The sequence below is a fragment of the Suricata suricatta genome, chromosome 9 (assembly GCF_006229205.1).
Source record: "Suricata suricatta isolate VVHF042 chromosome 9, meerkat_22Aug2017_6uvM2_HiC, whole genome shotgun sequence".
Classification (NCBI taxonomy): domain Eukaryota; kingdom Metazoa; phylum Chordata; class Mammalia; order Carnivora; family Herpestidae; genus Suricata; species Suricata suricatta.
In genome coordinates this window covers 117,705,610-117,732,769 of record NC_043708.1, presented here as the reverse complement: position 1 = coordinate 117,732,769, position 27,160 = coordinate 117,705,610, and the positions used below count along the sequence as shown (strand labels likewise).

General features: G+C 37.5%; 2 protein-coding genes across 4 annotated transcripts; both read left to right on the top strand.

Annotated features, from left to right (window-relative positions):
- On the top strand, window positions 1–22,489 carry SNURF (SNRPN upstream reading frame). Of its 3 annotated transcripts, none has more exons than XM_029951712.1 (4): window positions 1–108; window positions 7,800–7,895; window positions 13,536–13,661; window positions 22,403–22,489. In XM_029951712.1, the coding sequence occupies exons 1-3, from the start codon at window positions 95–97 to the stop codon at window positions 13,639–13,641; spliced, it is 216 nt and encodes a 71-aa protein (XP_029807572.1). In that variant the 5' UTR covers window positions 1–94; the 3' UTR covers window positions 13,642–13,661; window positions 22,403–22,489. The 3 variants fall into 3 exon arrangements, with proteins under 3 accessions (XP_029807572.1, XP_029807570.1, XP_029807571.1); XM_029951710.1 differs by lacking the exon at window positions 22,403–22,489 and adding an exon at window positions 20,406–20,495; XM_029951711.1 differs by lacking the exon at window positions 22,403–22,489 and adding an exon at window positions 20,406–20,493 and having other exon boundaries at window positions 13,536–13,690.
- Window positions 20,463–26,627, top strand: SNRPN (small nuclear ribonucleoprotein polypeptide N). Its single transcript, XM_029951709.1, has 7 exons — window positions 20,463–20,552; window positions 22,403–22,554; window positions 24,597–24,708; window positions 25,132–25,284; window positions 25,723–25,861; window positions 26,219–26,344; window positions 26,452–26,627. Exons 1-7 carry the CDS (start codon window positions 20,550–20,552, stop codon window positions 26,487–26,489), a joined length of 723 nt encoding a protein of 240 aa, XP_029807569.1. The 5' UTR covers window positions 20,463–20,549; the 3' UTR covers window positions 26,490–26,627.
- Window positions 26,628–27,160: the final 533 nt, after the last annotated feature.

Sequence of the window (27,160 nt, the reverse complement as noted above, 5' to 3'; positions counted from 1 at the left end):
GATGTGATTAGTGCTGCCGCAGTATCGCAAACACAGAGTGGACTGGTTGCCGGAGATGCCTGACGGTCTGTTCTGAGGAGCGGCTAGCAGCGCGATGGAGCGGGCCAGGTCAGCTCTGTGGATGTCTTCCCTTAGGGACAGCCTGGGAAATACTCAGTTTTGTCCATTCGGGTGTTACATGTTTGCCAAACTTGTAATACTGTATATACTGGGAATCCGGACCCTAATGTTCTTTGTTCTGGGGGAACTGAATGAAGGTTTGAGGCTTCATTGTACCTTCTCGGATGGTGTTCTGTCCATGTCATGGTTTGTCTTGGCTGGTATATAACACTCCACTCAGATTCTTTCTAGAGCGGCCCTTTGTCCTTGAGATTTGAGGCCATGACTACGGTTTGGGAGGGTACATTGTGATGGCAGTGGTGCGAAAGGCAGGGGAAGGTATAGTGGGATAAGATCAGTAAGGAGTCCACAATACCAAGGAGGGGGTGACAAGGTAGGGCATCTGGTAAAAGTGACAGTGGTATCTGGGGGTGAGTAGCATGGTAGCTACAATGGTGGTGGTAAGAAGGGGTCTTTGGGGGTGAGGTGTCCTAAGTCGTGAATTTAGCGATGGTGGCCGCCATGGCGGTGGTGGGAGGGGGCAGAAGGTGGGCTGTTCGTGATGTCTCTGGTAGTGAAGAGGACACCATGGTGACCACGCTGTTGGTTTGGGGGTCAGCGAGGTTGCCACTGTGGTAGTGATAATGGAGGGGATGAGAGGATTATCAGCAAGGTGATTTTGGTGGCCATGGTGGATCGGAGCAGCGAGTAACTGTCATGGTGGTGGTAGGGAGGGGCTGTGGTGGGATGAGGTGGCGAGGGTGGCTGCCAAGAGGGTGATACAAAGAGGGCGGCTCGTTGAAAGGGGCGACCCACCAGGATATATGATGTGTGGGGGCAGCGGGGCAGCCATGCTGTTGTTGATGGAAGGGGGACGATTGGGTCGTGGGGAGGATGGTGACGGTGGTGTGTGGGAGTTTTGGCCGAGTAGTCACCATGGTTGTGGTAGAGCAAGCACGTTAAGAGGGGGCAAAGAGGTGGAGGCAGTGGACAGGGATTCTGATGGCGGCCTGATACAGCAGCGAGTGGTCCACAGCTCTTAGCTCGAAGAGGGAGAACGTTCAGTTCTCTGACCCTAGACAGTCTTAAGAGTTTGCTGCTGCCCACCACTTACCTGAAGGGATGGCTGACGAAATGTTTGTCTATTATAATCCCTCGCTTTTGTGATTTTGGTGTAAAATTAGGGATATGGTGAGCAGAACTTGCTTTATGAATTTTGTGAGGGTCATGCAGATTCTGGGCTGTAATACTGCAGAGGCGTCTCTACTTTGCATTGATTTCCCTGCATTCGGACTAAGGTTTTCCAAAGTACGTTTGTGGTCTCTCAGTGATCCAGTGCCGCGTCACGACCATTGTGCGGCCCGCCAAAGATGGCTGCCACTGCAGATGTGCAATCTGCGCAGGCGCGACGGGTAGGGGGCAGCCACCCCCTCCCCCAGTACCGCAGTTGGGGGAGGGGTAGTTCATGCAGCTTTCCTGACTGGCAATTTCAGCCGCACCCTCCTCAAATCGCTGTGCGAAGGGGAGGAGGCAGGCAAGAGTGGGTAAATTCCCCCTCCCTAAAGTACTGCAGTACGGAAGGGTGCAAGATTTGGGGTGCGCAGGCGCAATACAGAAAACACGGTCTCGGCCCTGCAGTGGGGTGGGAACCAGAGGGGGGGGTTTGTGTGGAAACCTCCGTCTGGCGGGGATGGCTGCCACCCTGTTAACCTGTCCATTAGAATGACTGCTCCTCCTGTTGTGCTGCAGTGGGTGGAGGGAATGAGGATGAGGATTTGTTGAGCCTGTATCTTGCGGCCTCCACTTCCCCATAAGGCTGCTTCCAAGGAGAAAGGACAACGAGGCAAAGAAATTGTATATTCTTTGCCTGCTGGGACTGGCAGCCATGCTGTGCCCCTGCCTTTCTGTGGTGCAGGAGAAGGGAGAGATGGGGGCCTGGAGTGCAAGAAAGGCAAAGCCATATATGATTCATAGTACTACTGGTTCAGGAGATTTTATATCTGTTTGCTAACTTTTTAGAAAGGCCCATGTTTTCATTTTAACGGATTACCTAGGTTGTATTGTGAGCAATCTAATTGTTCTTAATATTTAGAGGGGATTCAGTAACCCTTTAAACAGCTCTCCTTTCTATAATATTTGATTTCCACTTTCCAGACTTGATCATTCTACACATGCAGCACCTTTAAGAGTGTGTCGGATTTCTTATCTCTGGATAGTCCTTTAGTGATGCTGCTTTTATAGACAATTTCCTTAAACTGGGCATCAGGCCTTCTCCAGGGTTCTTAGGAGCTTTGGTTTGCTCAAGAACAGAGGCCATCAGAAGAGTAGAATGCTATGTGGGTGTGAGTATTGGATTAGGGAATTCTTGCTCCGTTTGAATTTTAAAGTGATGCTTTTGATTCATCAGTTTTGAAGCTGGAGCTACAATGAAAATTTGGTATAATTAATAAAGTAAGTATTCTGTATTACATCTTTTGTGTGGGGCATTTTCAAGATACTGTTTTTCTTTGCAGGATTTTGATGGGCTTGCCTTTCTTTCTCTTTCTTTTCTTTTTTCTTTCTTTCTTTCTTTCTCTCTCTCTCTCTCTCTCTCTCTTTCTTTCTTTCCTTCCTTCCTTCTTTCCTTCTTTCCTTCTTTCCTTTCTTCATCTATCGCAAACAATTTGTCTGGTTATGCTGCTGAGTTGGAATGTAATTAAGGAAAATGTAAGCTTGTTGTGGAATCTTTTTGAGTAGTTTTAAAAATAGTAGAAGTCTGGAATTTTGTTGCTATTTTTTCCTACTTGTGTACACATACATACTGCATGAAAGAATTATATTTTGATTTAACTTCTGATCATTTTGGCTGTTGGCAAAATGAGCGTGTATTATCCTCGTCAGCCATTTTATAGTTTTTCACGCAGCCTCAGGATCTCAATATGGCGGATCCCTTTGGAAAGACCTCTGAGGTTTCAAGGTCTCTGCGCTGTCCATTGAATAATTGGCATAATACCAGGGCTTTTTGAAAATTATTTTGAAAATGATTAGGCCTTGTGAATCTTTCTGGGGTTTAAAGCAAGGAAACAGTCCAGGGACTGTTGTATTGCTATCTAGGGCAAAGTACTGTCTGGTTTGGGTTTATTCGGAGTTTATTTTGTATTAACTCGATTTGCCTAGTGCATCTGTCCAGTGTTTCTTTGCTGAAATACTTTCTGCATATGTGGTGATGATACATCTTTATTTCGCCCCTTTACTCTAAAAGTGCTCAGGTTTGTTTTTGAAAAATTACTCATTTAGGATGTCAGGGCCTCAAAATTAATTTATTTTTTTAAATTTGAGTTTAGTTGACACATAAAGCTGTATTAACTTCATATGGACAGTATAGTGATTCAATGACTATATGTTGTGCTGTATTCACAAATATAGTTATTGTCTGTCAAAATACAGTACTGTTAATTAAAATGGTATTGGCTTTCTCTGACTTGTTTCACCTAGGATTAATACCTTCTGGGTCCATCCATCTTGTCAAAAATGGCAAAATTTTATTTTTTATGGCTGAGTAATATTCATTATTTTAACATATGTTACATCTTCTTTATCCATTCATCTATGGGCAGATACTTAGCTGGTTGCTTTCATATCTTGGCTGTTATAAATAGTGCTGTAGTTAACGCAGGGGTGCATATGTCTTTTTGAATTAGTGCTTTTGTTTTTTCTGGGCAAAAATTCAGAAGTAGAATTCCTGGATCATAGGCTATTTGTTTTTAATTTTATGATGAAGTTATATACTGTTTTCCACTGTGATTGCACGTTTATATTTTCCCCCAAGACTGCATGAGTTGGTTTTTTTTTTTCACATTTTTGCTAACACTTCTTTCTAACCATTTTAACTTAGGTTTTGTTTGCATCTTCTTAATAAGTGGTGTTGAGCATCTTTTCATGTGTCTGTTGGCCCTCTATATATCTTTTAAAAAATGTTCCGTTCCTTTTCCAACTTTTAATTGATTATTTTATTATTCTTAATTTTTTTGGTATTGAGTTGTAGAAATTCTTTATATATTTTGGATATTACTCCCTTGTCAGGTATTTGCAAATATCTACTGAATGGGAATTCAGTAGGTTGTTTTGTTGATGTTGTCCTTTTCTGTGAAAAAGCTTTTTATTTGGGTGTAATCCCCATAGTTTAATCTTGTTTTTGTTTCCCTTGCCAGAGGAGAACCGTATAGAAAAAGTTGCTAAAGCCAATGTCCAAGAAATTACTGCTTATGTTTTCTCTGAGGAATTTTGTGGTTTCAGGTCTGGCATTTAGATCTTCAATCCATCTTGAATTTAATCCCTTTGACACTGCACTCTGTTGCTTAGGTATATTTTGGAAGAATCCTTGACGTAATCAGGACATGAGTATTATCTCAACATGACAGAGACTGAAATTGGATTTTATGGCTGGTCCCTTTTGCCCCTCCTCTTTTGTGGCCCAGAGCCAAGAAGCTTGAGTAAGAGTTGTTGATGATTAAGGTTGTCTCCTTCACTAACAAATGTTGGGTAAGGAAGTGATTTATTTTGCTTTCTAGTTCCTGAGTGCTGATGGCTTAGAATTTCCTTTTTGATGATTCCACAGGTTTTGGTTGAGAGGCACTCACTTTATTTATGTGAAGGTCTGTAGGCTGAGATGACCTAACATTTTCTTTTTGGTTTTATTTTTCATTCGTGAGATCTTAGTAGTTGAATTTTTATTAAGTTTTTTTTTCCTTGTTTTTTTTTAACGTGTATTCATTTTTGAGAGAGAGAGATGGAGTGTGAATGGGGGAGGGGTAGAAAGCGAGGGAGACACAGAATCCAAAGCAGGCTCCAGGCTCTGAGCTGTCTACACAGAGCCCAATGCAGGATTCAAACACCCAAACTTAAACATCATGATCTGAGCTGAAGTAGTATGCTTAACCGACTGTGTCACCCAGGTGCCCCTTTTTTGTAGGATATAAGGCATATTAAATATTTGACAAAATGTTTAGGCTACTGGGAAAAAGTGTGATCTGATCACTTTTTGCTTTTCGGTGTATTTCCAAATTAGTATAATTTTTTTAATGAAAATAATTTTGGAGCAAAAATATTAACATGGACACAGAACTTTTTCCCTTTATTTTTATTTTTTGAGTAAGTTCTATGCCTAACATGGAACTTGAACTCACAACCCTGAAATCAGGAGTATGCTTGGCATACTCTACCAGTTGAACCAACTAAGTTTCCCTACTTTTTTTCTTAGCGTTAAATGATTATTTTCTGAAAGCTGGTTTCTAGGTTGGGAATGCAGTAGGAAGATTATACATTCGTAACACACATACACATATTTAGAACAAACTTCTAATGTTATCAAATAAAGCCACTGATAGATGATTTTACAGGTAGCTTTAAAAATGGATTCAGAAAATTGAATAATTATGTTTTCTGGTTCTTTTCTCAGATGAACTCAGATCCTTTCATACTGACGAACTGGTATGAAGGGATAAAGGAACTAAAGATTTTCATTTGTAAAATTTTTTTGGTGATGGAGTATTCTCAATTGTACTATTAGGTTAGTCATAATTGATGGTCCATGACCTAGAAGTTCATAATAGTTCTTATTATATCATTTTAATATAATATTGTATTAAATATATTTGTGAAGCCATGTTTCATCAGTAAATACTTAGTTCCTTTTTGGGACTGAATGACACTTCATCATATTGAATATACCATACCACATCATATTTTGTTTATCCATTTTTTTGTTGGTTGTGCTTTGGATTGTTTCTACTTTTTGGCTCTTATGATTAATACTGCTAGGGACATTCTGACTCAAGTTAATGTTTTTTATTTCACTCTCTAGGAGTGCAGTTGCTGTGTCAAATGTTAACTATTATTGTTCACAATTTTAGGAAGTGCCAGAGACTGCACCATTTCACTTTCCCACTAGCAAGTTCTCCATCTCCTCCACTCCTGAGGTGTGACGTGGTGTGTTTGTAGTATATTTTCCTGTGCTAATGTAAATTTGTATATCTTTGGAAAGCAGTCTGTTATAATCTTTCACCCATTTTGAAGTGGAATTCTTTTTATCAAATTATATACTTTTATCATTAAAAAATCTGATATACAGATGTGATTTTTAAATGATTTCTATTGCTTGGTTAGAACTTTAAAGTTTTTGAAGTGATAAAACAACTTGGGTTTACTGTAAAACTATTTTATTGGGTTAATTTGGTTCTAACATGAATTCTAAAATAGCAAGAGTTCCGAGAATTAGCTTTTGGGCTGTTTCCTTTGAATCCTGCCTTTGAAATAATTATGTTGCATGACTTTTGTAAAATGTTTTTCCTTCTATCATTTCTGCCTCAGTATTTTTAACGCAAAACCTGAGAGACTATTGAATACTGAAAAGGAACCTAGGGTTAAAGGGGAAGGGGGTAGGGGAAGGAAGGTGGTGGTAATGGAGGAGGGCACTTGTGGGGAAGAGCACTGGGTGTTATATGGAAACCAATTCGACAATTCGACAAATTGCTGTTTTAGGAGTGATTCTTATAGTTTCTATCATGGACTTCCAGGTGCAAGATTTCATGCTCAGAGCCATTGAACAGCCATTTTGCTGTTCTGCAAATCATAAGATGGTGGTAGCTATACTGGTTTTACATATTCATTTTTTGCGGAAACATTCCTTTTATCTCTTATTTTGCAAATCCTAGGAAAACAACATTTGCATAGGAGGTTGCTTAAGTAGAGATTTTGTATTTTCAACTTTATGCTTTATTTCATTCTACTGTAGGATTTGTCCTAATAATATATTTTCAGACTAGTTTTGAAATGAACATTGCTATTTTTTCAGGATTATGTAAGTATGGGTAGTGAGTAGGTCAATGTATAGAAATGGTTCTGTGAATGTAATGTTTTAATCTATATATGTAAAAAATAAGTGGAAATAAATATTTTTGCTTAACTGGTATCGTCCCCCACCATTCCTTGTCCAGTTTTCTGATGTTAAGGAGTTTTTAAAGGGGGAAAGTGGCTTTAGGATATATCCTAATTGTTGGAGGATATTCTAATATTTAAATTTTGTCTTGTTTATTTTCCCCCATTTTTATTAAGATACAATTGATGTACCTTACTATTGAACCTTTTTTTTTTTTGAGAGGGAGAGAAGGAGGGAGAGAGAGTGGGGGAAGGGGCAGAAGGAGGGGGATACAGAGGACCCAAGTGCTTGGGGCTCTATTCTGACAGCAGAGAGCCTGATGTAGGTCTTGAACTCATGAACCATGAGAGATCATGACATGAGATGAAGTCAGATGCTTAACCAACTGAGGCACCTAGCCACCCCACTACTGTACCTTATTTTTTTTTTAATGTTTTATTTATTCTTGAGAGAGAGAGAGAGACATACACAGGGCATGAGCGGGGAAGACGAGCAAGAGAGGGACACAGAATCTGAAGCAGACTCCAGGTTCCAAGCTGTTCAGCACAGAGCCCAGCATGAGGCTCAAACTCACAAGCCATGAGATCATGAGTTAATTACCTGAGTCAGATGCTGAACCAACTGAGCCACCCAGGCATCTCTACTATACCTTGTTTTAATTAGATTACAAGCACTTTAACATCTCCATTATATAAAATACAGCTTTAACTACAGCCTTTATTTATGTAAATGGTTATTTTAAAGTTGTTGAAGTCTATCAAATAAATTCCCCTTTCTGTTTCAGGGACCGCTTACACCTGAGACGGACTACGGAACAGCACATACCAGAAGTGGAAGTCCAAGTCAAACGTAGAAGGACAGCCTCACTGAGCAACCAAGAGTGAGTGCATTCTGGGTTGAGAACCAATTTTGGTCAGAATTCTTTTTCAAATCAGAACAAAGTATAATGCAGTGAGGGTGTACTGAAATGAATTTATTACTTAATGAAAGAAACCTAGGACTGTAACATAGAAGATATAGCAAAATGGTTAAATTATGTAGTACTAATTTCTGTTAAAAAATTAATAAGTTGCATTTTTTTATCTCATGTGTATGTGGGTTATATCTTCATAAAATTCTACATATTTCAACTTCGATATTTAAATTATGCTTGTTTTATTTATGTTGTTACTAAACCGTATCTCTGTTTCACAAAATGTACTATGCATTTGATGGAATGCAATATTCAGATTTTTATTTTTGGTTAATGGATACATCCAATTAAAAATTTGAAATGTATGCAGCACCTGGATGGCTCACTTGGTTAAGCATCCGACTTTTCTCAGGTCATGATCTTGTAGTTTGTGAGTTTGAGCCTTATGTTGGGTTCTGTACTGAGAGCTCAGAGACTGGAACATGCTTCAGATTCTGTGTCTCCCTCTCTCTGTCTTTCCCCCAACTCACACTCTTGTCTCTGTCTCTCTCAAAAATAAATAAATATTATTATCTTTTTAAATTTTGAAATGTGTACATTTTTTCCCTTTTCATAGTTAAGATATTTATACGTAGATACACTTTTAAATTTAGATTCTAGAAGGAGGATTTTAATACAATATGTCAACATTTTTAATGACTTGATAACATATTGAGTATTTATTGGAACTTGTATTTTGTTATCATTATAAATCTTGACAGTATCAGTGGGTAGCATTTTTTTCCTCTTTACCAAAGCTGTTTTATTTGGTTATTTTTCACAATTACAAGTAATAAAAATACATGAGTAGTCTCTTTATAAAACATGTAACTTTGAGATAGAGAGGATTCACTTCAACGTATCATCAATTCTTACTCCTTCCCTTTTTGGAGATAATCCAGGAAGTATGTAGATGTCTATACCTCTAGAGCTTTTCCTATTTATTCATGGTGTATACACACATGGTAGGGAGAGGAGGGAGGCATACTTGTGATTTGTTTGCCTACATATGTAAGATTTATTGTTCTGCAACAATATGTCTTGGGAATCTTTCTATGTGAATCCATATAAATCTACCTTATTTTATGAAGTTTAGACTGTGGGTGGTATAATAACATAATAAAATTCATAATTAATTTATACTTAGGGTGCTTGCATTTCTTAGTGATTATAAACAAATATAAAGGCAGGCAATTTGAAAGTTGATACTCAATTATTATTTACATTTTATTTCTGCCTCAAATGTAAGGCTTTTTAAAAAAATATTAATGTTTATTTAGTTTTGAGAGAGAGACTGAGCATGAATGGGGGAGAGGCAGAAAGAGGGAGACACAGACTCTGAAGCAAGCTCCAGGCTCTGAGCTATCAGTAGAGAGCCTGAAGTGGGCCTTGAACCCATGCACTGTGAGATCATGACCTGAGCTGAAGTCAGATGCTTACTGGTACCCGTGTAAGGCTTTTTTCTTTTCTTTTTTAAAGCTGGTGTAAATTGATGGTAGCATTTGGTCTCCTATTTTTGTTATTTGCACATTTTACATGGAGGAAAATTGCAATATATTTTTGCTTGCACATTTTAAATCACTGGTGAAGCTAATGATTTCCCCATTTTCCCTGTTTATTTTATTTATTATTCTTGAGCTCATTATTTTATTACATTTTTATTTGGGGAATTACTTTGAAAAGAAATATTTCATGAATGAATATATAATTTTTCCTTTATAGTAGACTTTTTGCCATGTTATTTTTCTCTTGTAATGTCTTTTGTAACTTCAAAGTTTTTAAAGTGACATTAAAAAAAATTTTTTTTAAGTTTATTTGAGTGAGATGGAGACAATGCAGGTGGGGGACGGGCAGAGAGAGGGAGAAAGGGAATTCCAAGCAGACTCCATGCTGCTTGTACAGAGCCAATGAGGGGCTCGAACTCTCAAAACCATGAGATGATGATCTGAGCTAATGCCAAGAGTTGGACACTTAACCAGCTGAGCCACCCAGACACCCTGAAAAGTGACATTTCCCCCCAGAGTTCCTAGAAGTATTTGAGATTGTGGTGGTGGTATGGGAGGTTTCTTGAGGAGAATCTTTTGTTGGTGGGTTATGCTTCTATCATACATATTATATTTTGTTAGAGTCATTATCATTATAGGATCAGTGTGGACCAGCATAACAGGCAAAGTCATCCTCATCTTTCAGCATTCTTTAGGTGTCATTTTCTTGTCCACATCTTTGGAAACATATTGTTGCTTTCAAAGAAGTAACTTCATTTCTTCACTTCTGTATGTATTTTATAAATAGTATAGGGTGCTAAAATGGAGGAGGGGTTTTGGGTTACGGAAATAGTGTAATTACCCAAGTCATCTCTCTCTACTTGAGAGTGTGTGATGATGGGGATGGGTTTAGCAGTATTGATCTTCTATAAGCTTGCTACATATGCTCAGGATTCTCTCAGGATTGGGATATTTGATAGTTATACTCTGTTTATTTTAATGATAATCTATCAATATTAAACCTTTTGCCAAAATAAAAGTCAGTATTTCTGAGAAATTGTGTGTATTCCAGTTCTAATGGTTAATAAAGGATTGTTATTCATGTTGCATCCAAGATTCAAAACAAAACTGAGTAAAAACCAAAGCATTGAAGACAGAACATCCCACAGACCAACTACAACTGTTAATTAGAAGCTCATTGGGGTGCCTGGGTGGCTCAGTCGGTTGGGCCTCCGACTTCGGCTCAGGTCAGATCTCACGCTCGTGGGTTCGAGCCCCGCGTCGGGCTCTGTGCTGACAGCCAGCTCAGAGCCTGGAGCCTGCTTCCGGTTCTGTGCCTCCTTCTCTCTCTGCCCCTCCCCCTCTCATGCTCTGTCTCTCTCTGTATCAAAAATAAATAAAACATTACAAAAAATTAAAAAAAAAAAGAAGCTCATTGATGTGTACTCCTGGAATTTATGGTCAGTTTGTGTTCCAATAGATCTATCAAGTAAATCAGTTTTGGATTTTGGGGCTGGAGAAAGTCTTTCTTATTTCTTGATGTATTGCAAATAAGAGAGAATTTGGAGATTGGGACTGGAGAGTCTTCTGTAGAGACAATTTTCTGTGCCCTTTCAGATATCTTTTTAAATTTATACTCAGGGTGGGGGCGCCTGGGTGGCTCAGTCTCTTTGATTGTCCAACTTCGGCTCAGGTCATGATTTCATGGTTCATGGGTTCAAGCCCCATGTCGGGCTCTGTGCTGACCGCTAGCTTGGAGCCTGGAGCCTGCTTCAGATTCTGTGACTCTTTCTTTCTCTGTCCCTTCCCTGTTCACTCTCTCTCTGTCTCTCAAAAATAAATGTAAAAAAATATAAAAAATAAGTTTATAGTCTGCATTTCATGAAGTAAATGTTATATGTACTGCATTTTATTTTCTCAGTTTTACCTTAGTCTTTAGTTGGGTTTCAGGTTAAACTTAAAAGGGAACCCCCAATAGGAGTTTAAAGAAGCAAAAACAACAACAAAAAATTTTTTTGGCTGAAACACTTTTTAGAAGCCTAATAGGTGAGAGACTTAATTGCGATTTGGTAATGAAAGGATTGGAACTGAGCATTCCCAGATAAAGACTTAATTATTCATTGATTTTAATGGGACTGTTCTTTAAATTCATTTTTGAGAGACAGAGATAGCACAAGCAGGAGAGGGTCAGAGAGAGAGGGAGACATTGAATTTCTAGGCCACCTGAACTTCGAAACAGCTAGATACAATTTAAGGTTTCCATTATCTCCTCAGGCTCTGTAATTTGTTAGAGTAATTCACAGAACTCAAGAAAGCACTATACTTACTATTATGTTTACTGTATGGGATTCAAATCAGGATAAGCCAAAGGAAGAGACTCCTAGGACAAGATCTGTAATGTCCATGTCTTTAGGATGTAATACTGTCTCAGCACAATCAGTGTATGGGTCACCAACCCAGAAGCTCCCCAGAACTTTGGGTGCCTTGTAGAGGTTTTATTAGAGTTTCCTGTACTTGAAAAGATTGAATAATTGGCCATATGATTGAAGTCCATCTCACTTGATGCCATCCCTTTCCAAGTGGTCAAGCTCAAAGGCCCAACACTCTAATCACATGGTTGGTCTTTGTGCCTTGGCCAGCCCTTATCCTGAATTTTCTTGTTAGCATTAATTCATGTGTGATCCAAGGGGCCCACCATGAATAATGAAGAACTACAATCAGTTGGTAAATTCAAGGATTCTCAGGAAGCATGAACAAAAGTTAACCCAATTCTTAACTGTATAACAGAATGTTTAAAATGTTATTTGAAGACTGGGGCACCTGGGTGGCTCAGTTGGTTAAGTGTCTGGCTTTGGCTTAGGTCATGATCTCACGGTTCAGGAGTTCAAGCACCAGATCAGGCTCTCTGTTGACAGCTCAGAGCCTGTGGCCTGCTTGGCATTCTGTGTCTCCCTCTCTCTGCCCTTCTCCCCGACATACTCTGATTCAAAAATAAATACAAAACATTAAAACATTTAAAAAATATGTTATTTAAAAACTGGAAAATAATGGAATACCTTTTGTCAAACCCATTTCCAAATCTGTTATGGAATAGTTATATATATATATACATATATATATACACACACACACACACACATACATACATATACATATATACATAAATACACATAAATATCATACACACACACACTTAGTTAGGGAAGATTTCTGGTGATTACTTTTTATGCTAGTTTTGTTAGCCAATAACACTTTGTACATTTCTTCATCATTCTCAGAATCAGGTTCACAACCTGATTACTGATCTATAGGGGTATGTTAAGGGCTTTTCTATGGAATTTCCTTCTGACCAATAGGTAGGTAGTTTACAGTTTGAGAGTCTAAAGAGTCTGGGCCCTGGTAGTTCCTTGTTTCAGGCGGTTGCTCCTTAGGAGTATGAGTATGGATGACAGTCTTTAACGTCTCCTGGAAATGGCTTAGCAAATGCCCCACTCCTCTTATTAGGGGTTAAAGAATTGTTTCCAGATAGGATTGGAAAGCGAGTAATGGATATGGTACTGATGGTATTTCCACAGTATTTTTTAATGTTTATTTATTTAATTTTGAGAGAGAGAGCGAGCAAGAGCGAATGAGCGAATGAGCATGAATGGGGAAGGGGCAGAGAGAAAGGGAGACAAAGAATCTGAAGCAGGCTCTGTGCTATCAACTAGGCTCTGTGCCCCAATGTGGGGCTCATACTCCTGAACCATGAGATCATTACCTGAGCCAAAACGAAGAGTAGAACGCTCAACTTACTAAGCTATTCAGGTACTCAAATACAGGGCTTTTTAAACCACAAGAACTTTAATTCCTTGAGTAGTATCCTATTTATCCAAAGTGGTAGTATCCTTTTACTTACACATTCCCGTGTATAGAGACTCCTGTTTCTTCTTAATAGTCTTCTCATAAGGTAATGCCATGCTTTGACTCTAATTGGGGATTTTTTTTAATGTAAAGGTCTCCACATTTTCTTTTGTATTGTTATCCATATAAGACATTTTCTTTTCATTTATATTTATTTATATGTATTGTGCTCTTGTCATAGGTGTCAGCTCTACCCAAGACGATCTCAGCAGCAGCAAGTACCTGTAGTGGATTTCCAGGCGGAACTGAGACAGGCATTCTTAGCAGAGACACCAAGAGGTGGTTAAAGCAGTATTGGAACATCCAGGTTAGCTGATTTCCAAGTGAAAAACCAAGGTAGAGCTGATACAGTCATGGTTTGGAATAAAATATGTTTGGAGGTCACTTTAGTTATTTGGGTTATGTTAAAATGCTAAGCAAAATAAGTCAGGCAGAGAAAGATAGATATCATATGTTTGCATTCATTGGTCTAACAGGAGAGACCTGGCAGGGGACCATGGGGAGAGGAAGGGGGAAAGAGAGCAGGGAAGAGTGAGGGACACAGATCAAGGGAGACTACTGAATACTGAAAAGAAACCATGGACTGAAGGGGGAGGGGGAGGGAGGGAGGGGGTGATGGTCATGGTGGGGGGCACTTGTGGGGAGAAGCACTGGGTGTTACATGGAAACCAATTTGACAATAAACTATAATAAATTTAAAAAAATTTTTCCTAAAAAATTTCATATTATAAGCACATTGCAGAAAGGTTAAAAATGTAAAAGCAATAGGATCATGACATTTTTACCTTGATTTCTTACTTTCCCAGTTATACATGCTTTTTAAGTAGTTTTATTCATAGCTAAATTCTTTTGATTTTCAAATTAACCTTATAAGAACATACTTCATTATAAATGACTGCTGAATACCTGTGAATCAATGTTTTGTAATTACTTATTGTGAGAAACTTCATCTTTTTCCTGGTGGTCTTAATAAAGTTTCAGTGGACTGCTTAGCATAACGTATCAGATAGAATTATTTTCTCAGATACGTAGATATGAAAATAAATTGTATCAGAATATAACCCTTAGGGTACATTTTTAAAACTGTATTACGAAGTGTTAGTCTCTTTTGCCTTGAAAAAAATGAGTGCCTGGTGATGCTAACACTTTTACCTGCATTGGTTTTAATTACATATCATTTGTGCCTACTGAGTTATAAACATACATCACATTCTTAATCAGATAAGCTAAATATTTTCCCGTGCATATTTGATAACTATTGCTTCTTCGTTTTTTTTTTCACTTTTTTTCCAACAGAGTATTTGAATCAGCTGACAGTGTATTTGATTCAGCTGACAATGTAATAAAAATATTATCCATGATTTTTTTTCACTCCGAGGTAGATTTATTTACAGTCTTTCTTTCTGTGTTTTATATGACTTTTTTTTATTTTGAGATTTATCAAAAGGGTTTAGTACACTTTTTAGAAACTAGGAGAGAAAGGGAACTTTTGGATGAATTTTTTTCTAGATTTTCTTTATTTCTGTTTTAATGTATTATCCCTCAACTCAAATTAATTGGGCTTGTTTATAGCTACTATTTTGACTTTTAAAGTAAAAGAGAAAAAAAAGGTAAGTTTTCTCAAAAAAATTCTCCCCTGCTAAATACCCCTTTTTTATTAATTTTTTTATTTTTGAGAGAGAGAGAGAGAGTATGAGGGGAAGGAGCAGGGAGAGGGACACAGAATCCGAAGCAGGTTGCAGGCTCTGAACTGTTAGCACAGAGCCCTAGGTGGGGCTCAAACCCATAAACTGTGGGATCATGACCTGAGCCACAGTCAGATGCTTAACTGACTGAGCCACCCAACCCCCACTGCTGAATCCTTTACTCAGCATTTTCCAGTAATAACCTGGAATTGATTGCAAGGCAGTGTAATGGATTCAGGCAATAGAATCTGATCATTGTCCTCAGCTGTTTTCAGAGTGGGGCCATTTTTAAATTACTCGCAACAATTGATTTTTTTTTAACCTGAAATCTTTTGTGTTTTCAGTGCATTTCATATACACTTATAAGTTACTGAATATAATTATATTTATTTACATGAGCCTCAAACTTAAACCTCAGGATCAAGAGTCACATGCTCTATTGACTGAGCCAGCCACACACCCCTGCTGCGTAAATCCTACATTATGACCTGCAAATATAATCATGTAATTTTCTGATACTATGTTTGAGTCTAGTCTCAAGTAATAGTTAAACAGCACTGGTTACTAGGATTATTGTAGAGCAGGGATTGTTAAAGTATCTGACCCACTCACTGTTTTTGTAAAAAGAAAAAAATTATTGACACACAACAAAGTCCTTGTATTTATGTATGGTCTGTGGCTGTGTTTGGAACTACAGCAGCAGAGTGGAGTAGTTGTAAAAGATTAAATGGCAGACAAATGCTCTTAAAAGAATGTTGACTGGCATCTTAGAGAACCACATTCAAAGACGAAAACACCAGGTTAGGACAATGGGTGAGTGGTGATGTTATAGAATGTTGTAAAGGAAAAGGAGTTATATAGGAAGGAGTGTATATAAATGAAGTAAACATTAAGGGTAGAGAATCCAATGAATTTCTGTGATGAGGGCCAAATTTAACAATTATATCTAAAGAATAAATGTAGATGGGTAGGCTTTTAAAGATATATTAACAATTAATTAATAGGTTTCTTTTTTTCCCTATAAAAATCTAAAGCATCCAAGTGATAGACAAGAAAAATGTGAAAGTAAACCAAAAGTTTTAAAACGCATGTTTGAAACCTACCATAAAGTTGAATTTTCTTTCATTTTGCCTGTTTTTTTCAGTTGAAATCATGCTTGTAACAAATTTTTTGTATTCACTTAAATGTATATCATTAATGTTTCTTCATTTTATTAGTCCTCATAATTATCATTTGTGATGAATAAATGATAGTTCATTCATTATTTACTTTTCCCTTGTACTTGTTTTTTATTCTAGTTTGCTATGCTGTTATAAATATTAGTTTTATTTTTTTAACATATATTTGGTATGTTAAATTCATTAGGATAGAAGTCAATTGTGGACGGCAGGGTATAAATGTTAATATGACTCTTAAATGTTCTGTTCCATTGCTTTCCGACATCATAAGCATTGTTGATTGCCATTGAGAACAATTACTACTAGTGCTAGTTTCTCAGTACCATTTCTGGTGTCTTTTTTTTTCTTTGATAAATAAAGTTCCAAAAGAAAATTGTGTGTGTGTGTGTGTGTGTGTGTGTGTGTGTGTGGTTTTAACTGGCGATGCTTTCTGAATGAATATTTTCCATTTATTTGTGTTATCTCCTTTTACTTGTTAAACTTTTTTGTACATTTTTCTGTGAAAGGTGTGCTATTTTACCTGGTTTGAGCACTAATGCATTACTATTATTATATGATTTCTTATTTGTTTTATGTGACTTGGCTAGGTTTGAGCATCTTTTTTTTCATGTTTGTTTATTTTTGAGAGACAGAGCACAGGCAGGGGAGGGGAAGAGAGAGAGAGGGAGACACAGAATCCAAGGCAGGCTGCAGGCTCTCAGCTGTCAGCACAGAGCCCGATGGTGGAGTTCAAACCCATGAACCATGAGATCATGACCTGAGCTGAAGTTGGACGCTTTGCTGACTGAGGCCTCGAGGTGCCCCAAACATCTTACCTTTTCACGTATTTTTTTAAAGTTTTAGCATTTGAAAAGTTCCCAAAAGATTGAGAGTCTCCCAAAAGTTTCAGAACTTGTCCAATGAAAAATCTTAAAATTTTTTGAGTCAGGGATTTTGGCCATTCATTTACTTATATGCCTTTTGATGTAAGGAGCTTCATCATAACTGCTAATTCATCAGTGCAGTGTGATTTCACTACTCTTTTACTTTTCATGAGACATTTTGCTGTCATTTGTTGTGGAGATACATTTGATCAATCTCCAAATTAATACATCCTTTTCTTCTTACAAAGATTCATAATAATGATGTACTAAAATTAGGGATAAGAGATAAACTGTTTTATGTCAAGTCCTATTCATTAAGGGAAGTCTTTCTTAACCACTCCAGCCAACCACTTTTCTGAGTTGTGAGTAGTGTATATGTATATTTTATTTTATGAAATATATCTCATGTCATATAAAATAATTTTACATCATATTACATGTCCATGTCCCCAGTTCTCTAGGTCTCCAGTTCTTTTTTTAAAGATATTTTTGGAAGTCAATATTTATTTTTTGTTATAGTGTTTGTTTATTTTGGAGAGAGAACACATGCACATGAGCTGGGGAGGTGAGGAGAGAGGAGGTTAACAGGATCCAAAGCAGGCTCTGTGCTGGCAGCAGAGACCCTGATGCAGGGTTCAAATTAACAAACTGTAAGACATGATCTGAGCTGATGTAGGATGCTTGACAGAAGTGACCCACCCATGTGCCCCTCCAGCTCCTTAGTTTGTGACTCCTATTTCGAGGTCCATTTTTATACTTGATATCTGGTTAACAACATATAGTTGTGGAAGGAGTTTGGATACTCAAACAGGTTAGCTGATGGACAGATGCAGGACTGACTGGCTTTTTCTTTATTCTCCTGCTATACAGTTGTTTAAATTTGTTGGTTTCTTACAGCTAAAGTAAAACTTAGGGCTGGTAGTTGTGTGTTCATTGAAATATCAGGTGGGACAGAATATTTTTGACTGAGGCAACAGGAAAATCTGTATGCTCAAATCTTTTTTGCATCTGAAGGTAAAGTTTTGTTTTAAATTTTAAATTTTTACAGGAGAGATGACTAACTACAAATTTACCTTAAATGCACACTAGATGCTGATTTCCATTATATTTATCCTTACATAAGATAACTTTCTGTGGTTTCATTTTTTCCCTTAAATGAAATCTTGAAATCTAGCCCTAACATTTAAAAAAATTTTTTCTAATAATGACTGTCTCGTGGCTCAGTATTCGGTAGTTTGTCTCCATTGTTGATGGTAAAAAGGGTAGGATCCAGTAATAGTGTCTTGTTGAATGGTTAGCTTTTTTCATTGTACCAACAGTGATACAAAAAGCAGGGTTACAAACTTCTTACATTATTGAAAGATTCTGACATTTTTTTACATTTTAAAACCAACTTTACTCATGTGTAGGTATAAACCATAAAAATATCACCTAAATTTTCTAAAATTTACTTTTGCAGCCATTGCCAGGAACTTTTAGGACTTCCAATTTCCAATGTAAGATCCTTCATGCTCATTTACATACATTTTATGTTTCTACCCCCAACTTCAGATTACCACTTAATTTTACTTTCTGTACATGATTTACTTTCTGTTACTATGGATTGCTGAAGATTTAAAATCTTAGTAGATATAAAAATATGACAATATCTAATGATTAAAAATAAAAAAATTATAAGTATTCTTGGATTTAGACTCTGCTTTATAGATAATCCTGTCAGAATTCAGAACATATATATTATAGACCATAAATTACTCCTGTGAGTTTTGGTTACAAACTACATTGATTTGGGAAGGGGAGGGCATGTCAGTCTGCTGATTTGAATAGCTCTTTTGAGATCATTACATGTCACTTTTATGCAAAACATTATGTCATATACAAAGGTTGGCTTCTATAAAAGGGGGTATTCTTGATGTCATTGTATCTTTGAAGACCTACTTTGGGTAGATGGGAAGAAGAGCCAAGTTTATAGATAATTATAGTCATGATGAATGTTGAAGTATGGACAGAGTTAAGGATGTATAGGCAGAAAGTATTTAAGAAAATGTACAAAAAGTGCTTAGTAGTTTGCATTTGGAGAACAAAGTTTATAAGATATTCTGAATGTTATCAAGAATTTATTTTTTAGACAGTTTGAAACTCCAAAGTTCTTGTAATGTATTTAACTGCCATCAAATGTTTGTCATTATAGGGAAACCTCTTTTCTACATCTTACCTACTTTTATTGAATTTTTTCTTTCATACCATTCTGTTCTCTTTTGATCTAGTGTCATAGTTCCACATGGAAAACTATATCGTCAAAACATTTCTTTCACCTTATTGTTTTGATGTTTTAGTTCACAACCACTAATTTTGATGATTTTATTTTCTTATAAAGCACAGGATTCGTAATCTTCTGAACCAGTATACTTTGCTGTTTGCAAAGTGTCTCTATTGAAAACACAAAACAAGTTTACTAGAAATGTTTATATTATTAAGAGTAAAATTATGCCAGATTTTGTTTATTATACTAGGCTACTTTTTTGCATAATGCTAAATTCCCATTCAAGAGTAATATTATTTGTGTTTGCATTTTAAATAAGTATAATTAGTAGTTTGAGACTCTTTTCCAGTTTTGACTTGATTTGATTGCCAAAATCTAAGCATCTTTCTTAATATATTGGGAAAAATGATAATACTGTTATAATGCATGTTCTTTTGAATGCTAAAAAAATTACCTATATATCCATATAAGCAAGTATTCAGTTGTTTTTGTTTAGTTTTTACATACAAAGTCCTAAGTAGGTATATGATAGTGCATTTGGTTCTTGGTAAATGAATATCATTTAGAATTACCTTGAAGGGGTTTCGGCAGGGTCATAGAGTGGGGCATTGAGGTTGAAAACCTTTAGGTGGCTTAGCTAAGAAGCAAAAATTTTAACTGATTTAGGAGAATAATTCAGATGGCTGTGAAGCTTAAGGATATTGTCAAAATTTTGAAGTTGAGATGATAGGTTAACTTAGGACCAGAGAACGAAGCACCACCTATTGTAAGGATGGAAAAAGAAAACACTACATTTTTGGAATGGAAATTGAAAGTGATTTTTAGACATTTAAAAATATCTGTATAATATAAAAGTTTAGTAAACATTGTCAATTTTACGTGTGTAAAATGTGGAAGTTAAGGTGAAGGAGTGGTGAAATTTGGTATTCCTGTGGTGGGTATGGAACATGGGAGGTGTTTTTATTTTAAATATATCTGTTATGGTGATTTTCATGCAAAATTGTCTGCCTGTTTTTAAACATGGTAGATTGCAGTGCAGCTAGATCCTGCTTTCCTCTGCAGGCTCCATCTACTGTTTGAAGCTTCTGCCCCAAGCTTGCATTGTTTGTAAGAGAACCTGCGTCATACCTTTATCTGTAGCCTTCCCTTAGGTATTAAGGATCCTGAAACCTTTCTTTGGACATTGGATTTGGTGGAACAGCAACCATGGTAAGATGTATCTTAAGGCAGAGGGCAAAAAGCTACTGGAAGGGCCCAACATTTGCCAGAGTGTGGGGTGTCTTTGTGTTTTTGATGTTAGAAACAAGAAATCAATCTTTAGAGATAGTGTCTCATTGTATGGGATATCAACTGAAGAAGAGATATGACCCTTGTCCTATTTTAGTGATAAGATAGTTTGGAAAACATATATATTTTTTAGTTGATCTAATTATTTTGAGAGTCAGAGTGAGCAGTAGGGGCAGACAGGGAGAGAGAATCCCAAGCAGGCCCTGTGCAGAGCCTGAAGTGTGGCTCAGCACCACACCCCTTGAAATCATGACATGATACTGGAGTTGGACTTGAGCCACCCAGGCACCCTAGTTTGGGAAACATCTTAAGAAGGATCTTATATGTGAGAAAATACATAAGGGAATTTTGGTCATGATTTACCATAATAAGGGACCATCCTGCAGGTAGAGGATCCTTATTTAGGTTACAATAAAGTCTACTTTGAAAATGGAGGGATTTAAGACCTTGGCCTTAGGTAATATGCACATAATAAGCAGTTTGTAGAGAGATATAGCATCCTAATCCATTTTGTGGTTTTGTTAAAGTTTAGGTAGTTGAGAACATGTATTCCCAACAGAAAGACTATCCTAAAGGCAGCAAAAATTGATTTTGAGAAGTGGAAATAATATTTGATTTTACAATGGCTTGAGGTCTTCCAAAGGACCAAAGAATATAAATAGAGATACAGTATTATACCATTCAAATATTTTAGTGGAGTGGGTGATTTAGGATAAAATTAGTAAAATTTTAGAGAGAGAAAGAGTGCATGTGTACTCCACAAGTGATGGAGGGGCAGACAATCCATCAATCTCTCTTTTTAGGTGTATGGATTAGTGGCCTACATATTTTTATTTATTTATTGTGAGAGAGGAGGGGGGAGAGACAGAGAATCCCAAGCAGGCTCTGCTTGATCAGCTCAGAGCTCGATTTGGGTCTCAACCATGAGATCATGACCTGAGCAGAAATCTGGAATTGGACACTTAACCAACTGAGCCACCCAGGTGCACAGAGAGAGAGAGGGAGAATTTTTTTAGATTTTTATTTATTTATTTTGAGAGAAAGTGAGAGCAAGTAGGGGAGGGGTAGAGAGAAGGAGAGAATACCAAGCAGGCTCTGCACTGTCAGTGCAGCGCCCAATGTGAGGCTTAAACTCACAATGGTGAGATCATGACCTGACACTCAACTGAGTCACCCAGTTGCCCCATGATAAAAATATTTGCAAAAAGTGCCTTAGTATGATAAATTGATCCAAAACAAGTTTGAGAAACACTGATCCAAGTTCTGAGTGAGAGAAGATACAGGGTGTGATATAACTAGGACAGAGGCCTTTGGGAAACTAAATAGTGGTTTGTATTTACATTGGGTTGTTGGGAGTTAGAAAGTTTTTAATGGAGGTAGCAATTTCCCACTGTTTGGCTAGGTGTCTAGGGGAAAAGAAATAGTTCACAGGGTCAAGTGTTTTGAAGGAGGGTGGGATTTGGGATTAGAATTGGTAAAGGAGAAGAATCAGAATGATAGAATGCAAAAATGAAACTAGATTTGTGAAACTGTTGGGGGAAGAAATAGGATGATGGGAAACTGCATAGTCATTCTGAGAAGTTGAGGGTTCCACAGAGTAGGGTTGTCCTGGATCTAAATTTGGCCCAGTATCTTGAGACAAAGTATTTTTGGAGAAAACATGGGAGGGAGGATGTGGTAAGGAAAAAAATTTGGATTGGTAATAGGAGTGGGGAAGAATCGGCAGGGCGGGTTATAAAGTAACTGCATATACCTTTTCTTATTCATTTCAGACTGTGGGAAAAAGCAGCAAGATGCTGCAACACATTGACTATAGAATGCGATGTATCCTGCAAGATGGCCGAATCTTCATTGGCACCTTTAAGGCTTTTGACAAACATATGAACTTGATCCTCTGTGATTGCGATGAATTCAGGAAGATCAAGTAAGACCTCTTGGGTTTGGATAATGGAATATTGAGGGAGAGGATTATAGGAGTAAGGGATTATAGAGGGTAACTGACGGAGGTAGGGAAGATGTGATAGTGGTTAGTCTTTTGTCTAATCTCTTGACCTCATCTCTGAAGATCAGAGTCTCCTAGTTGTTTTTTAAATGTTTATTTATTTTTGAGAGAGAAAGATAGAGCATGAGCTGGGAAGGAACAGAGAGAGAGGGAGACAAAGAATCTGATGTAGGATCTAGGCTCTCAGCTGTCAACACAGAGCCTGACATATGGCTTGAACTCACGAGATTGTGACCTGAGCTAACGTTGGATGCTTAACTGACTAAGCCACCCACGTGTCCCCAAGGTCTCCCAGTCTTGAAGGCATTGTATTTACACTACTGCTTTAACTTTGCAAACACCATCATGAACTTAACTTGGAATAGAACTGCACAGTATGAGGAAAGTATCAAGTTCTATTTATTTTTAAAGTTGAGAAATCTTATTAATAGGTAAGTTCTGTAGCATTCCTTCAGACTGAAGGAATCTTACAAATAACAATTTATTCCTCATGGTTGAGGGGTTAGGATATGATTAGAATACTCTAGGCCAGGTTTAACATTTGTTTAGTCAGCCTCCTTGCATGCTCCTTGTTTTGTCAAAATCATCATGTTCAGTGTTAACTTGGTGTCAGTTCTTAACCCGCTTTGCTTATTGTATTTGAGATTTACCCATTTAATTTCTTCAGGAATATTCTCTGTGCTTGTGCCTTACCACATTAGGCTACCCTCTTTGTACCTGTGACCAGGGAGCTTCCTTTCACAGAGCACTATTATGCCTCTGCAATAAGATCACAGTAATTGGTGGATCTTACTTCCATAAACTCACTTGACTTTTCATTCAGAGTATTTGCGTTGGTATTTGTAATATCTCTGCACATTCAAGGTGGCATTGTTTCTTATCATGGGTCAGAACTTAAAAGGCATCTTGACTCTTGGCTTGATTTAATTTATTGCCACAGTCTTTGATACACTGATCAGAAGTTTAATTTGCCCACTTCATTTAGGTTTTATTAAATACGAAGAAAAAGTGCCCACTTCACTTAGGTATCACCTGCCTGCTGTAGTCTGTTCCTCTCAGGCAAATTTGAATAGAATTCATAACATATGCCTCTTCATGTATTCTCAGTCTCCTTTATGTACAACAAGTAGATTTATTTTATAAATTCTAAGGGTGACTATTTCAAGTGTTAGTTTTTGTTTGGTTAAATAATCTAACTTTTTACTGAAAATAAAAGAAATCCTTAACGATATTGATAAATACTAAAGGCATTTGCTGAGAATGTTAGGCATGTTTGATTTCTCTGTTTAACATTTCTCACTAAGTTATAGGGATAATTCCACGTGGATAATGCTTTAAATTGTGAAGTTTTTTCTGTGATAGTACTCAGGATTATTGAATGATATTGTCAGTTGCTTTTAACTATGCATGTAGATTTTTGCTGCAAACAGTTGTGATTTTATACAGGGTTTCTTTTTTTTTTAATTTTTAAGGTTTCCTATGGTTATATAAATGGTAAGGCCAGGAATACAAAGGTGTCTCTAATCCCAAACCTGTTTTGTTTTGTTTCTTTATCATTTGGTATGGCCTCATTGCCGGTAGTTCCCATTTTAGTTGTCTGTTACCCAGGTTTACTAAGTTAAAAAATGATTTAAAAATTTTACTTCCCATTTTAATATGAAAACATTTTAAAATACTTTAGCCATATCATTTGCGTCTGTGTTTCATAAAGAAGAAATTAGTTTTGCTGTAGTATAACATTACGGGGGCATTCTGGAAAATTTTGATAGGAAAAGAGCTTTAACATTTACTCTTATGTCAGTGAGTCTAGTGTTTTTTTTTTACCTTTGTTTTGTCATAACTTAGTAACAGCATGAATATATAGGCATCAATTGTTGTCATGTGTACATTTATTAAAGTGAGCTGTAAATTCTTTAGCGAGTGATCCCTAGCTTATTTTACTAAAATTTACTTCTGCTTTATAGGCCAAAGAATGCAAAGCAGCCAGAACGTGAAGAAAAGCGGGTTCTGGGTCTGGTGTTGCTACGTGGGGAGAACTTGGTTTCCATGACAGTGGAAGGACCACCCCCGAAAGATGTAAGGAGTATATAGGGCAGGATAGAACATTAATATGGAAGGACATCACACTATTTGAGATGATGCTATATCAAGGTACAATGAAGCACAATAAATTGTATACATTTGTCAAGTAAAATATGCCCAACTCCTAATGTCAGTTCTTACTTGTGTATATTTGGAGATAAGGGCTTTCTGATGAATTATTCAATGGGTTGGGTACTACCTATATAAGGTTAGGAGTAGCTTATTTGTCTATTCACAATTTGACAGATGTGCGTTTAATCTTCTGAATGCGTCCATGGTACACTTACCTAATGCTGTGTATAGAACCTGATATAGCTGGGTGGTAGGAAAAATGGTGGAAACCAGTTAATCTTTGGAATAAGATTATTGATAGCTTTGGTAATTCATTTGGTTTCAAACTAATTTTTCTCGTTTCAGACTGGCATTGCTCGGGTACCTCTTGCTGGAGCTGCAGGAGGTCCTGGGGTTGGCAGGGCAGCTGGCAGAGGAGTACCAGCTGGTGTACCAATTCCCCAGGCTCCTGCTGGATTAGCAGGCCCTGTCCGAGGGGTTGGGGGTCCATCCCAACAGGTGAGGAATTAGGAGGTTGTATATTATTGAAAGTGCCAAGAGGCAGAGTCGATTTAAAAGCCTGATGCACATCTTATACTCTGTAAGCAGTATATGCTATAGAGGGTGCTGAAGGACAAATACATATTGGGAGGGGAAAAGATTAAAGAAAGCCACCTTGGTAAGAGTAACAACACTATTGGTGAGTAAATAGAAATGTGGTTGGGTAAACCAGAGTTGAGAAAATGTAAAGGGACTTAATAGATTAAAATAGGGCATGTTGGATTTAAAGGAGGAGGTGTTAGTGTGCTGAGATTTTTTAAATGAAAACAATGGAAGAGGTGAAAAATTGCTATAACTATTTCATATTTAATCAGCTGTGGTATTCACCATTTATTTTGTATTTGAATAATGAGAGGATGTGCCTTACCTTTACTGTATCTGACCATGCCTTCTCAGGTAATGACTCCACAGGGAAGAGGCACTGTAGCAGCTGCTGCAGTGGCTGCCACTGCCAGCATTGCTGGAGCCCCAACTCAGTACCCCCCAGGACGGGGGACCCCACCCACTCCTGTGGGCCGAGCAACACCACCTCCAGGTAAGGAATCCATAAAGAAGTAAGAGAATTTGGTTCTCAGATATATATAGGTGTTGTTCTGTGAAAAGATTGTATCATCTTGAGGAAGTGATAACTAAAAACACTGTAAGAAGATACTGAACAAAGAACCAGCCTAAGTACCTTACTGGTTGCTTGGAGTATATTTCCTACTTTAGAACAACAGTTTTTTAATGAAAAGCTGTGGACTCTTGAGGATGGCTTATATGGTAATGGTCCAGAAAATTGTTCAACTCTTAGAGTCTGGGTCCATTTCCTTAAATATTATTTTGTATTTTATTGTGTGTTATTAGCTGAGCTTACTTATAGGTCTTTATTTCTGCCATTTTTCTTTTCTAGGCATTATGGCTCCTCCACCTGGTATGAGACCACCCATGGGCCCACCAATTGGGCTTCCTCCTGCTCGAGGGACGCCAATAGGCATGCCCCCTCCAGGAATGAGACCCCCTCCACCAGGAATTAGAGGTGAGTGCTTACACTTCGGCACATATAAATATTCCAGCTGGGCCCTTGGATATTTATATGATGTTTTTCTAATGGTCCCATGGAATTTTGCTTTCTTTTTTTTCCAGGTCCACCTCCCCCCGGAATGCGTCCACCAAGACCCTAGGATACTATTGATCCTTCTTAAATCACTTTTTTCCCTGCAATGTGTCTTGTGAAACTGTGTAGAGTGTTTGTGAGCTTTTGTTCCCTCTTTGCTGCATTAATATTAGCTAATAAAATGCACAGAGCAATTAAACTGCAAGGTACTGCTGTATGTTTTTTTTTGTTTTTGTTTTTGTTTTTGTTTTGCCTGTTGACTTTGTTGAGGTTAGAAAACTGGGGTTTTTCTGGTCTTGAAGCTATTATGGATGAGGTGAATCCTATTAAGCAATCCATTTAAATTTCTCTTTAATTCTTAAGATAAATGTTTGCGATACCCGATTAAGCTTCCTTTCACTTTGTGCATTAACTGATATCAGTCAGTAACTTTGACACAAGAAAACTCTTGACCAGGGTTTAAGTGACTGGGCTAAGACTTAAACACATGGCCTCCTCCACTTTATTGTACCCTACATACCTGAAGGGAAGAGGGATGGGATGAAAGACCTTGTAAGGCCACCTATGGAAGGAAACTGTGGTACTAAATCAGACTTTGTTCATAAAATCAAAGCATTTGAAATTGGAGATACTACTTTTCTTGGAAGTTTACCTCAGTTGATCAGCTTTTGTAGTATTTTTGTGCGTTGTGTGATCAGAGTAGATGATATGATCCTGGATGAATCTTCACTACCTACC

Bases quoted from the DNA above. Each gene is read 5' to 3' on its own strand.
- SNURF (XM_029951712.1), top strand. The intron at 7,896-13,535 runs GTGAGTGCATTC...CTCTTGTCATAG, and splicing joins GCCTCACTGAGCAACCAAGA to GTGTCAGCTCTACCCAAGAC.
- SNRPN (XM_029951709.1), top strand. The intron at 24,709-25,131 runs GTAAGGAGTATA...TTCTCGTTTCAG, and splicing joins AAGGACCACCCCCGAAAGAT to ACTGGCATTGCTCGGGTACC. The intron at 25,285-25,722 runs GTGAGGAATTAG...ATGCCTTCTCAG, and splicing joins TTGGGGGTCCATCCCAACAG to GTAATGACTCCACAGGGAAG.